The sequence below is a fragment of the Anomalospiza imberbis genome, chromosome 1 (genome assembly GCF_031753505.1).
Source record: "Anomalospiza imberbis isolate Cuckoo-Finch-1a 21T00152 chromosome 1, ASM3175350v1, whole genome shotgun sequence".
Lineage (NCBI taxonomy): Eukaryota > Metazoa > Chordata > Aves > Passeriformes > Viduidae > Anomalospiza > Anomalospiza imberbis.
Genome location: NC_089681.1, coordinates 8,170,331 through 8,184,445, shown reverse-complemented (window position 1 = coordinate 8,184,445; position 14,115 = coordinate 8,170,331). Strand labels below are relative to the sequence as shown.

Here is a 14,115-nt window from a genome sequence, read left to right as displayed (position 1 = left end):
CAGGCTGTGGGTTGTACACACCCAGCTGGCTGTAACTCATGGCTCAGTGCACACAGGACAAGAAGGGGCTCAGCCCTACCTTTGGACTCAGCTGTGTCCAAAGGAAATGTAAGGGCTCTTTCTGTGAGAGGCAGCTGACAGAGCAAAGTCTGTCTTTACACTGAGAAATGTGTAGCTGTTGAGGCATGTACATGAGACTGCCCAATTGGCATCATTTGATACAGCTACAGACACCCAGAGCTGTCATTTCTCAAAGAAAAAATGGCACCATCATACTAAAAGAACAAAACCAAACAAGAACAAATAATTAGGGTCAGTTTTGCATTATTAAAAAAAAAAAAAACAACCTAATGAACTATTCTTATTCCATCTCCAGTTTTTTCTTTTCTTCTTCCATACAATATGTCCAAAATAATCTAAGCACACACTTGCAGTTCCAAAAGTAGTCCTGACAGAAAACACAAGAGCTCTAAAAAGCTTTAGATTAATTACCTCCTCCTTCTCCACCAGAGGTTTCACCTCTGCAAGGTGAGCATCCTGGAACTCTGTTGACATGGTCAGTAGCTGATATCTGCAAAGAGGAAAAGAGATTTGTTCTCAGCTTGCATCAAAGATTAAATACAGGAACAAGTAAAGATCCTGCTCCACCCAGCCCCCACAATGACCCACTCTTTCAGGTTATAGTTTAAAAGACCTCTGCAATAAGATTATAAATCTCTTGTTAAATGCCTCCCTGGTTTATTTATATACACACTCCTGCACAATATGAGATTAAAGAAATACCAAGGCTGCAAGATCAAACAGAAGTTTGGCAGCTTCAAAGCAGGGAATGCTGAAGAAAACAGGGTAGGGACAGCAGAGAGAACCATGGAAACTGTCATTGCACGGGTGAAAGAAGACAGCCAAATTGGCATGACTACCTATTGAAATGTGCTTGAAGAGTTGTTTCTGAAAACTTTTTTTTTTTTTCCAGTGTATGCAAGCCTCCCTCACTATCACCCAGATTTTTACAGTGAGAAAAATCAAACTGGACACACATTAGCATCATTTTATTGTCAGCTTGATGTGCTCCATTCAGGACAGATAAAAATCAGATACTCCTTTAAGGGGACACCAACAAGGTTCATGCAGTAATGCTTTTTTCAGAATTGTCAAAGGAAGGAACAAGACTGCTGTATCCTGCTCTGACAGGACTGGCATTGTGATGTCCAGCCCTCAAATCCAGGAAGCTTAACTGGGAAGACAGACACAGCAAACTCCAGGAGAGGTGACTGCCAAAACAAACAGAGTCATAGGTCATGGCTCAGGTGCAGAGCACCTTCTGCATTTGTCCAGACTGGGACAGACTTCTCAGTCCTTTGACAAGGATAAGGTACCAGAGTCAGAGGGCTATTCCCTGTGACACTCCAATGAATGACTAGGAACAGTTCTCAAAAGAGATCCTAGAACTGCTGCAGCAGCAAATACAGAAGTCAAAGTCTTCCTATTACATATCCTTTAGTCTGCTGGAGAAACACATATCATGTGGGGTTTGGGCATCTTTAATAAATTTCCAATTTTGTCCATCTACACAATTATAAAACAAATATTTACTTTTTAAGAAAGTTTGAGAATGGTCTTAAGTAAAGCATATGAGTAAGTGTACTCAAAGCAAGTCAAAAGCCTGAAACATATTTAGAAATTATTAAGTGTAACTGAACACATTTTAATTATTTTCTGAAAATAAGCATAGAACTACAGAACACAATTTACATCGATTCTTTAAAGCGTGATTCCCCGTCTCCTGACTTAAATCTGATTTAAGCCCATCATGCTGTCTACATAAATAACCTGATGGCTCAGGAAGGGCTGTGAAGCCCGCAGGAGCATCCAGGCAGTGACAGCAGCATTATTTTTCACTCTGCCCCAAGGGTTAACTCGATGCAGATGTTCCTGGGCAAAGATGCTCTGGTGACAGTTTGCAGGACAGCTGGATGCTGCAGAAAGCTACAAATGGTCACACTCAAGACTAAAAGAGTTAATGCTGGAAATATGTGTGTCCATTCACATTCAAACAGCTTTGGATTTTAGGAGCTCTTATTGCTAGCTATGTAATTCAGGAGATTTTGGGTAAAAATTAGTCTGTGGATTTTAAGTTTAGAGAAATTTTTCATTAATATTTTATACTACCAGTTGAGGCATGAAGACAGAACCAAAACTAATGCCATTGCCAGTGCTTTGTATTTCAAATTCACAAGATGACATCAGAGGTACTTTAATAATCAGGAGACCCAAGTGACTCTGATTCACCCTTTTCTCCAGGTTTTCCATTGTATTTTAATCATAAAGAATAAGCAGGAAAAAATTTTTGCAAAATTTTGAAAACATTCAAGTGACATTTTAGCAAATGTTTCATGTTTTTGTGATTACAGCCATCTATGCAGTCTGCCATTCTACACAGTGAGACACTGGGCATGGCAGAGAGGAAAAAGAAATGCTGTTGGAATATTTAGGGGTTGAAATATTCATAAGCAATTGCACCTAAGAGCTTTTTTTTTTTTTAAATTCAGCAAGTTCTGTTAAGACAAATACCTTAATATTGCACCTAATTCTGCAATAGAGATTAGAAATGCAAGAAATTTTTCTATGGTTTGCCCAAAGGTGAGGAGAGTAAGAAGCCAGGCCCCTGCAGCTTTCCAGTAAGAAGTGGCTCAGGGAACAAAGCCACAGCCACAGTTTGTGGAATAGAGACATTTACATGGGGTAGTTTTGGATTTTCAGGGACTCAGAGCATTGACTACAAATGAGCGAAAAAACTGTGCCAAAAAAAGAACAAGAAGGATGCTTTTTATAGCCTTAAAAACAATCCTGTTTTCATAATAGTTCAAAGTTGTTGCTCTGTGTTTCCGAAAGAGCCGGCATTAGGAAGTGCTGACCAGCAGATTGCATGACTGCCACCAAGTTCGCTGAACAAAAGCCCTACCTTCACCAAGTTCTCACTTTTGGAAAGATACCATATCTTGGAGCCACAGTGTTTTCAGATCAGACATTTCCAAGCTCTGGGTTTTCCTTCTGTGCATCAGGAATACCTGAAACATTCCTACCAAGTGGCAACCTTGCGTCAAGGCGGGATAACAACACGCTGTTTGTTCTCAAGAGCTGGCAAACAAAGCCCTGCTATCTGACAGCACTGTAAAAAACATCTTATTTTCTAAGCAGAAAGATGGGAAAGTGGCTTTGTACCACCCTTGTTCAGCACAAATTTTAGACTTTCTAAATAGGTGCTTTGTGCTGCCCTCTGTTTTGTGACAGGGCAGCTCAAAGCTAATGTATCTGCATAACTTTCCTAAATAGATAACCATACAAGCATCCCTTTATACACATCTCAAAGCACTTCCCTCACAGATGCTTTCCAAAGACAAAGTTCATTTATATCTGGAAGCAGTAGTGTAAAGTTGCCAATTTGGAGAAAAACAACTTTTTGTCACTCTGCTTGGCCAATTCAGCCTGCTGAGAGGTCCCAAGTTCACCTCTCCAGGACAAGCCACTTCCACCCAGTGGCCACCCACCACCCTGTACCCAGGTACCTTCTTTTAAAATAATTATACTGCTAAGAGAAAACTAAATGCTTAAAACACCTCTGAAGTGGCAAAATGCATTAAAAGTGACAGCATATCTACCTTTGCCAAGTAGTAGGAAAGGCATCAGACTTCAGGAAGTAAGGAAGGTGTAGGGTAGGGTAAAGCAATCTGTGTTGTCTAATTTCATTCAGAGGCTTTTCTATACAACCATTCCATCCCAATCCCTCTGCTCCAGAACCACTGCAGCGACTGGCTAGTAGCTCAGGAATTTCTATCAGGAGCCTGATTACTTTGATATTAAAAGTTCAGAATACTTCCCCTCTCCCTCTGTATCATTGCTGGAGGGACAACCATTGCTGCAGACTTGTTTTGGTAGCAGAAGGTACAGGATAAATGTGCAGTCTGGCTTTGCATAACAGAGATCCCAGCAAAGAGGCTAAGAAGGCACCCATGAGGCCACTCTCAGACCCCAGCAATGCTGCAATCACAAATACCAAACATTAGTTATGCGCATGTGTGACCAAATTTCAAGCACAGAAGCAAAAAATGTTCCAAGATCCCCCATTTCAAACTTCCTATTTCTGAAGGCACATGCAGGGTTGTCAGAGCTTGTGCCATGGGGTGCATGATCAAACACACTGGCATCACATCCATGAAGGGTTTGGGGGCACTGCTACCAGCTCTACAGCATTTCTCTGCCGTCACACCCAACCATTTTTTATTTATGTGTTAACATAGAAAACAGAGCAACAAAAGGCTCCTGCCTGAGAGTTTCATAAAGAAGGCAATTTCCACAAAATTGCTTGTTTAAACACTGGCAGCAGAGATTATTCTCCTTTTGAGTACTGGGGTGTAGAAGGGTAACCAGAGCGTCTTGACGGCATTTTCATCTCTGCAGGCTGAGCAAGCAGGAGGGACAGCAATCACTTTGCATGTGGGATTAAATGCTCAAGAGCATCTAATGGTAAAGTGGGAAACAGCTGTGGGCCCCAGCTCCCAAGAAGTGGTGGTGTTCTCTTTGGACAGAGAGGGGCTATGTGAAAGTTGTACTCCAGGACCACAGGTGAAAGGTGTTTCTAAGCCAGTCACATCATTCTGCACTTTATCCCTTGAAAGCTACTAGTGTCCTCTGCACTGTCACCAGTGGCAAAAATCCATGTCAAAAAAAACCTAACCAAGCATCTCAGGCACCTGACAATGAAAGAAAGTTACTGCGAGGCTCAAACAGCCTTTGAGCCTTCCACGGCCAATTAGACCTCTTCCAGTCATTAACAGTAAATGCTGTAAACTTGTCTGACTGGCCTAACATAAACATGGTTATTGCAAACTCGAGGCAATCTTGGAAAACATTTTGTCTCCACTAAGCAGAAACTAAACAGAGACCAGCAGACAGCAAGACAAGGTGGTTCATAGCATCCATGTGTGGTTATGTGCCATAATGCATCTCTAAGTGCAGTGTACATCTCAGGTATTTTATAACAAAGTTCACAAATTTAATCTTCCTGTTTGTGAACCAAATGATTCATTTGCAAGCATCCAAGCAGTTCATGCATAAGCATCTGCCCCCACTCTGCCCTGTTTAAACTACTCTTTGTTACAGCCCTTGGTATCACGAGGTCCTTTGTGTTCAGTTACTGCTTTTCTCTGTCATCATTCCACACAATAAATTATGAAAGATGTTTTACGGCAGTTTCTCCACTTTAAAAAAGGCAAATGACTTTTGACATTTAAGTAGGATCTAAATAAACATTTTGAGCAGGAAGTATCAAAAGTTGAAGACACTCAACTACCTGGGACTATCCAGCCTTCCTTAGCCTCCGGTTACACACTATCTCAATTTGCAACTAAAAGTTAATAATCTGAGACAAAGGAAGTCTGAAAGCAGAACCCTTAAATAGCCTGAAGTTTCAAATGAGAAGTCAGAAATCAAAGCATTAAACCAAATATTATCAGGGAACTGAAACAGTTATGCTGCCTGGTGGTCTCCAGTTCATAGGTGTCCTGGGAGCTGCTATCACCTAGCCCCCTTCAAGCACAGTACACTGCTGATACTCAATTTCATTACTTTTTTCTAACCATTTTACTTTTATTTTCTTTCACTCCTCTTTGTGAGTTACTCGACCACCATGTTTTCATGATGGCTATAGTTGAAAATGAGAGCTGGCATCAAAGAAAATAAAACATGCAGGTTGTTAGGAGGATAATGTAGCATAACAGTGATTTTTTTCAAGGCAAAAAAACAAGAAGACCCTTAAGTTTTAACCATTTTTAACTTTACACTTATGCTATGTGCTAATCAATCTGATTAGGAAACCAAAACCTTTCAGCCAAGAACTCGAGCCCTGTGCCAAGTAACAGCTGGGTGAAGCCGCAGGGAGACAGCTGCAGAGACAGAGACAGCAGCTGACCCAGCACTAAGGCACAGCTGGGGGGCCACAGCATCTCCCCCAGCCCCACTTGCCAGCAGCTGGGACACTCTCCGGCAGTGAGGGAGGAGATCTCCAAGCTCAGCTCCAGCCCACCTCCCCTGGCTCGTCTCCCCCCGTGCCACTGGCCCCAGTGCCTGATGGACAGAGCTCAGCTGTGGTCACTCCAGGATCAGACACAGCCCTGAAACTGCCAGCTCCTCACACCAGGGGCTGGTCACCATCCATGAACCCCACTGGCAGCTGCACATGGAGAGCAGCACCAAAACACAGCGAGCTGGAAGCAGCCCTTCTGCCTACCCCTCAGATGTTGAGCAAGAAACTGTTGCAATACAGCTTGCACAACCCTCTCTGTGGGATGCCATGAAGAATGTTCCTTAGAAAGCTTGAGGTCCTCCCATGTTCCACAGGAGTAGGAGCTGGCTGTGGGAAGGGCTGGTGACCTCGCCAAAGGACACCCTGCTGTCCCCATCACTGCTTTGCTGGACACCCCTGCTGTGTACCCACTCCCAATATAATGAGCAGCTCTCCCTTCCTAGCTGGCAGGGAAATTGAAAGATTTCATTAGGGCTTTTAAGGCTTAAAAGGGCTTTTTCCTATTGTAGCAACCCCTAATGCTACCTGCACTATAACATCACAGCTCCATGAGGGACAGATTACAAACCCTCAAAAATTCATGCTTACCTGAAACTGCCTCGGGTCATACCACTGTGACAAGAGGTTCTGTCTGATAATGCAGATCAGTGTTCAAGGCCAGGCTGGATGGGGCTTTGAGCAACCTGGCCTGGAAGGAAGGGCTGGGACTAGATGATCTTTAGAAAGACAGATTTTCCCATTCACACAGGTGCCAGTGTTGTGCTTTAGCTTTAAAGGGCTCCAGGCCATGGGTGGCAGCACTGGAGGGTGGAAAGGATGAACAGCAATCAGCTGCTTTCCCAGGCTTTGTTTCCTTACACCCACCCTGCCAGCCAACCTGTCTCCTTCCCCTGCCCCAGCAGCCTCCTCTGCATCCATCCCACTGCTCCTTCCACTGACCACGCACAGGGTCTGAAACAAAGATTAAAGGTGATGCACTGAAACAGGACCTGACACCTGCTCTGCACTGGGGTTTTGGGCTGGGCTTTGGGGGCAGAGGAAATAACAGCGATGTTATTAGGGGGTAGATTAGATATTTCATAATATGGAAGACACAGCTTCTGCCACAAAGATTGCAGTCTAAACAGACAAGAACAAAGCTATTGTTCCTGCAGCTCACGAGTGTCAGGGCATGCTCCCTGCCCCCTCCTATTCTCAATCTGCCATATTTTAATAGCTCATAGCTGCTGCCCAGCTGCAGCCACTTCAACAAGTGGGTGGTTCTGTCAAAGTTAGAGGCAAAAACATACTGAGATTATTCCAGAAGGGAGAGGCTCACAGTATACTCACGGATGGGGAATGTTGTCTGCCTCTCTAGGTTGCACCCTTGCAAGAACATAGTGGATTCTTTTTATATGTTTTGCATTGTCACGATGTTGCAATGATGAGGACTTAAGTTACAAAGCATCACAGCTAAGGTTGATGACGTCTCTTACTTTACATTTATTCATGAGGTTGTACTATACAGGTTGCAGCTTCTGAGTACATAGATGACTTGATCTACCACCTATTAAAATTGCTTGGTCATTGCTATTACAAGTTCTCTTTCTAACCCCTGCCAAAATGCCTGGGCTGAAGTTTTCCATCATGAGTGCATGAGGGTTTTTGCTTGTTTGTTGAGGAGAAAAGTATAATTTATGGATATTATTCTGTTCCCATGCATGGCCAGTTCCCTTTTCTAGGATGAACTTTAGCCTTCTAGAGCTTAATCTGAACTCAAACTTTGCACAAATGGCCATTGTGTTAAGACATATCTTTCATTCTTCCCAAGCAAGTCCTTTTATAAAATTACCCGAATTTAAGCATTTTCACATGCTGAATTATGTGGGACTACATCTGGGCAAAAGCCTGCCTGCAAGCATCAGCACCCAAATATTCAAATATGATCTTCCCAAGGGCTGAGCACACAGCCTGTACCACAACAGGTGGCACTGGTGAGGAAGTGTCTAAATCAGCAACATCCAGCACCATATTACTCCTTGCTTCTCAAAACAAGCCCTTTCAAAATCCTTCAAAGTGGGCAAAAGGCAATTCACCATCCTCAGCTGACTACTTATTTCAAAGCCTTACCCATCTACAATCCAAATTAGTGCCTATCGCAGGCAGAGAACTTCCTTATCACTTTCCAGGCTGTGTTTACATGAAGGGTTGGAGTTATACAATGCTTTTCTATAGCATTGGGATTTTATGTAAAACTTCATAAAATTCATAGTGTCTCACATGGGAAAAAATGTGATGCTCTTAAACTGAATCATCTAGAAAAGAAAATATAAAAGGTCATCATAAAATTCTGCAGTGCTTCTACTGCTAGTCCCATAGCCCAAAACACCACAACTTTGTCAAAGGATAAAAATACATCTTAAAATTTAGCGGGGATATGTTACAGTACATGCAGAGCAGGTTTAGAGCACTCCAGAACTACAGCAGCAGGAAAATGACATCATGAGTTTGACAAGGTGCACACGAGCTTCCTGAAGGAAGCAACCCAAAACCCCACAGCAAGAGCAATTGCTCCTTCCTTTAAGAGTGCATTTCCCATCTGGATGTCTGTTTGCTGTGTTCACAAATAAAAGTTCCTTTGAAAGTTGCATCCTACTTTGCTGATTACTTTTCCATTACAGATTATGCCTACCAGTAAACATACTACCAGATGTTACCACTTTTTTGTCACATTGCTTCCACCTACAGAGTCTTCATGAGGGCATTAGAGTTTAAGATCCTTATTACTTAGTTTGTGCTTTCGAAAATTCAGAATTTCTTAAAGTCAGGTTGTAAGAGTGGTGAAATGGCAAGGATAGAAAAACCACAGGCAGAACACCCAAGGAATGGCTGAAAGCAAATGGAAATATTTGTTTTGCAGTGAGTTGGGTTTTCATGCTGCACTAAGACCTAATGTTTGGTGTTTTCACTAATTTCTGTACAGGTTTAGCAGACTGGGCCTACACATCCATGGTAGAAAACAAGCTGAAAAAGCTATACTTTTGAAGTTATACTTAGGTCAGGCAGGAAGCAGCCAGTTGATGGCTTCAAAAAGTTGTGAATACCCAGTTCTAAAAACAGGTCTTGAAAAGGAAGATCCATATTGACTAACTTCCAGCCACCAAGAGAAAAAACTTGACAGATTAAAAAGATAAATTAAAATTTTGACACCTAACTGAAAGGAAGCAGCCCCAAACCCAAAAGAAACATAGGAAATGTGATCAGCCACACAAAATAAGAGCAGCAAAACTGACACACATCCTGCTTAGTACAAAGAGATACAGCTGTGGAAAATTTATTCAGCACAGGCAGTCCAGCTGTGCATCAGCAAGCACACCACAGAACACCTCTGCATGGAGAACACCCCCTCTGACGACAAACTCCTGGGCATTATCCAAAGGCAACACTCTCTTGCCAGCTGGGAAACAAAATAGGCCTGAACCTGCAGCAGCCCTGAGACAAAAGTAAAACTTAACTCATCACCCTCATCATCCAACATAGGAGCTTGCACATTCAAGTCTGACACTTGGACAATTTCAGGCTTTACTTTTTTCTATACTCTACACTTGCTGTTCTGGATTAAATGCCAAATAACGGTACTGATTCACATGGACTTTCAGTACTGGGTTTAATTATGTCATAATTAGACTTCAATGATCTGTGAACGTGTATTCAGGGAAAGCTCTAAATGGCTCCTTACTGCTGCTTAAAGACCACAGCAAAAGGAAATTAACTGTAGGGATTACCTCCCACTAGCTGTCCCTCACTGAAGGCACCCAGGGCTCTGCAAGTGACACAGATAGGGAAAAAAGCCCCCACCATTTGAGAGAAACACCAAGTTCAATAGCCATTATATTCACAGCCATTGATTTCCAAGATGTCTAACCCAGATTTTAGTCATCCATAGGAACACACACCACTGAACCTGAAAATGGGTTTGCCTTAATCTACAACTGTTTCAAAGACAGAGTATTTCCCCTAACTTTCCAGTAGTAGCAAGTAATTTACTTGGTACTTTTGGGACAAAGCTTTTGCAGAAGGCAGAGGGGTAACTGTTGCTCCTGGACCTAAGCAATCTGATCTAGTGGGTGGCATCCCTGCCCATGGCAGAGGGGTTGGAACTAGAGGGTTTTTAAGGTCCCTTCCAGCCTAAGCCCTTTATGATTTTAAGATGAGCTTCTGAAACTGGAGATCAGCCTAACTGTCCAGGGAAATTGTCCACAGAGGCAGCTTCAGGGACAGCTCCATCCTGCTTTAGGCAAACATTCAAATTCACACCTAAAGCTGAAGCCAGGGGCAGCACCGTCTTTTTAGCAAAACGGTGACAGGTAAAATTGGGGTATTCTGTACTTCTGTATTTCCAGGTGCTGTGACTGAACTTGAAAGTTAGATCTAAAAAGTCATCTGGAGGTCTTACTTCATCTCCAGAACCAGTATTTCATCCTTGTTAATGCTAAGCAGTTGCATTTCCTGTATATTGGAAGGTTTTCCTTCCAAATGATCGAACCATGGCAGTTAGAGAGAGTCACTCGTGTTTTGTATTGCTGTGACTGAACTGATCCAGGCCATTGCTTCCCCAGGCTCTGCTCTCCCTGACAACAAACAGGCTTTTGCTGCCTTAAGCTTCCAGCTGTGCACATGATGTAAACATTGCTGATCCACCACATTTAGAATTTGTATTATTTTTGAGAGTTTCGCAGTTTCTGCTCATGTTAATTCTGAAGAGCTTCAGGCCAGCTTTACCCCTTCTGTATCTTTTATTTTACTCTTTGTCTATTTTGAGACAATAAAAGCAGGAAATGTCTCATTACATATATACTCTATGTTTTGTGCTCTAATGAGGTAAGTGAAAAAAATAGTATTTTCTGTGGGAAGCTAGAAGTTTGTCAAAATCTCTTAAGCTGGTCATGAGAAGATTTATGTTGTACTTCAGTCAAAGAAATTAATCACTTAGGCTTAAAAATCTGAATCAAAGAATTTTTCTCCCAACACTTCACTGCTAATCTCACCTGAACTACAAGAGCAAATGACTTAATTGCCTTATAACTACCTCTAAGGATCAGGTTCCCTTGCCAAAGTGCTCCAAAAGGTGCCCTGTAATCTCCCCATGTAATTGTCATAGTCCAAAAAGGCATATCCAAAGAGCAGAGTACCTCCCACTGGAGGAAAGACAATAGAGGAATCCTGCTGGTTTTACTAAGCATTCATACAATCTACCCAGATGGTCTGCCCCAGTTTTAGTGTTCCTATTATTTTGGCAAGAATAAAAAAAGCCATTGCGGAGGGCACAAACTGAAAACCTTAAGAGTTTGTTTTCTGGTAGCCCAGGTGCTGGTTCCCAAACACAGGCAGTGCATGTTGCAGCCCTCCCTCAGCAGACGGTGACACTTCTTTGGCTGTTGCCTAATTCTGTGGACACCTGACACTTTGACATCTCTGTCTTGCTGTCATCTTGGTAAAGAGGCCAATGAATGCAGGAAATAAGTACACAAACCCTTTCTTTCTAAGGGAAATAAATGCAAACCCTAGTTTGTCTAGACCCTTCTTCCCCAGTCTGGTTCAAGGTCAGTCACTTTGCAGTGCCCATTCTCAGGGGAAGAGCTCATCTTTTTACAAGAGCGTGTAATGACAGGACAAGGGGGAATGGCATTAAACTGAAAGAAGATCAATTTTAGGTAGATATTGGGAAGAAACTCTTCACTGTGAGGGTGCTGAGGCACTGGCACAGGCTGCCCAGAGAAGCTGTGGATGCTGCATCCCTGGAAGTGCTCAAGGCCAGGCTGGATGGGGCTTTGAGCAACCCGGTCTAGTTGAAGGTGTTCTTGTCCATGGCGGGGGAGTTGAAATAGATAATCTTTCAACAAAAGCCATTCTGTGATCTTGCAGTTCAGTACTTGTAGAAATTTCTGTTTAAAGTTGAAATCAAACTCATTCAGTTTTCTGCTGCGCAAGGAACTAGGACTCAGAAGCTGAGGCCTCCAGGTCCTTAAACCACTGTGGCAACTGTTTAGTGTTTACTGAAAAGATATTAGGTATAAAAGCCAAACCCTAAGGAGTCCATCATTGCTACATTAAAACCTGCTTTCACTGCATCTGTGTTTTCCATATCAAAACACACACCAGTTCCTCCTGAACACATTCATGAGTTACTCTTCTTTGAGGGCCTGGGACACATTAGTACCCTGGGAACTGTACAAGCCTTTGAGAATCACTGTTTGTGCTGCATCTACTCCAAGCTTTAGCATTTCGTCCAAAGTCATTAAATTCTTGCTGTGCACGGAACATCATACAGCATTAGCTGCCTGCTGTTTACTCAAGTACCTGTGATAAAACACAGTCATTCTATGTCAAACTACATTAGACTCTGATTAAAAGACCACAAAATTAAAATAAACAACAGGAAAAAAAAATCGACACAAAAAAAGCCTAACAAAAATAACAAAACTAAACCAAAACAAAAAAGTCTCCCCCATCCCCCAAAAAAAGGGCAAACAAAAAACCAAGACATAAAAAAACAACCACTAAATATGATCCCAGAGGCAAGTTCAAAGTGCACTGCTTAATGCCACTGGCTGAAGTTTTGATGTAAATTATACCTGTAACAGCCAAGGGTACAAACAGCAAGGCAGGCTTCTCAGATGTTTACCTGAGGCACTTGGTAGCTTCTCTTTACAGGTTATTTCCATTGCCCTCAACAGCGAGTTTTGCAGTAGTTGTGTATCTTTGACACACTTGGATACACACAAAAAAAAAGTTGATAAAAAGCCAGAAGTAAGAAAATAATCAAAACATCATGCAGAGAACCCAGACAGAAAGCTTCAGGTTGTCTTTGACCTCTTCTATGTCATTACAATTGTATTTTCTAGGTTCAAAATACAGCTCCTATTTAAACCAGAGAAAGAAAATCATCAAAATAGCGTAGGCGAGAAATACTTCTATCTGTAGTCCCGTTGTGAGGATGGGGTGCTAAACAGGGCACTGTGATCTTCGTGAAATAGTGGATTATGCAGCAAGCAACGCCAACTTGCAAATGTTTCATAGGAAAACTGAGCCATGATGAAAAGCATTAACCAAAACCTCGGCCTTAGCAGAAGTGAAATCCCTTATTTCATCAAGCCCAGTGCGTGGCTGCGCCTCCGCCGCACACACTCCCCTCAAGTGCTCTGAGCCAGCAGTGCCTGGAGCACGGGTGGCGATCTGTGCCTGTCGCCACACACGATGACAACAACCCCACTGAGACAACAGTGGGCCGTGCTGTCCGGTGTTCCAAAGACAGCACAGAGCTCCGAGAGCAAACACAAGCAATCGCCAGTGGTCAACTTCCGTAGACAAAGTATGTGCCTTGGCTTCCCAGCTGTTTTCCAACCCAGCCCATCCCACCCCGCTGCTACCCCGGAGCTCGGACCTTGGCAGCAGCATCCCGCAGCCGCCCCCGCTCCGGGAAGGGCCGGGGTCCCGCTCGGGGCGCGCCGTGCGCTGCTCCTCCAAGCGGCTGAGAGCCATCCGCTCCCCCGGCAAAGACCTGCTCGGGTCCACGGGGAGAGGGACTTGGTTTTAAGAAAAAGGAGGAGGGTGATGCAAGGATGCGCCCTGGAGGGGACTGCGAGGTCCGCGGGGGTGGGTGAAGGGACGGACGGACGGATGGAAGGGAGGAAGGAAGGAAGGACGGATGGAAGGAAGGACAGACGGATGGCGCTCCCTTACCTGCTGCGCTCCCGCTGTCCCCGCGCCGCCGCTGCCGCCCCGCGCTACGCTGGCCGCCCGCGGCCGCGGGTGCATTTATAGCCCCTGCCCCGCCCGCCGGGCGGTGCTGCCGCCGCCCGCCACGGCTCCGCCCGCCGCTGGGCTCGCCTCGCCGCCCGCGGGCGTTTGCGCCGGCTGCGGCCCCGTGCCCGGCCCGGCAGGGAGCCCGGGTATGAGCAGGGAGCCCGGGTATCAGCAGGGAGCCCCGGTATCAGCAGGGAGCCCCGGTATCAGCAGGGAGCCCCGACACCCACCCGCAAGCCCGGGCCGCC

At 44.1% G+C, this 14,115-nt stretch overlaps 1 protein-coding gene across 2 annotated transcripts in view; it reads right to left on the bottom strand.

Annotated features, from left to right (window-relative positions):
- NDRG1 (N-myc downstream regulated 1) overlaps nt 1-13,828 on the bottom strand; it is a 39,407-nt gene extending 25,579 nt beyond the window's left edge. The window contains exons 1-2 of one of the 2 annotated variants that reach the window (XM_068180615.1): nt 13,805-13,828; nt 493-571 (exon numbers count right to left, since the gene is read on the bottom strand). In XM_068180615.1, the coding sequence (XP_068036716.1) occupies nt 493-555 (63 nt within the window). In that variant the 5' untranslated portion in view covers nt 556-571; nt 13,805-13,828. Of the gene's footprint in view, nt 1-492; nt 572-9,447; nt 9,494-13,804 lie in introns of those variants that run through there. The other variant, XM_068180604.1, reaches the window with a different exon arrangement.
- Nucleotides 13,829-14,115: the final 287 nt, after the last annotated feature.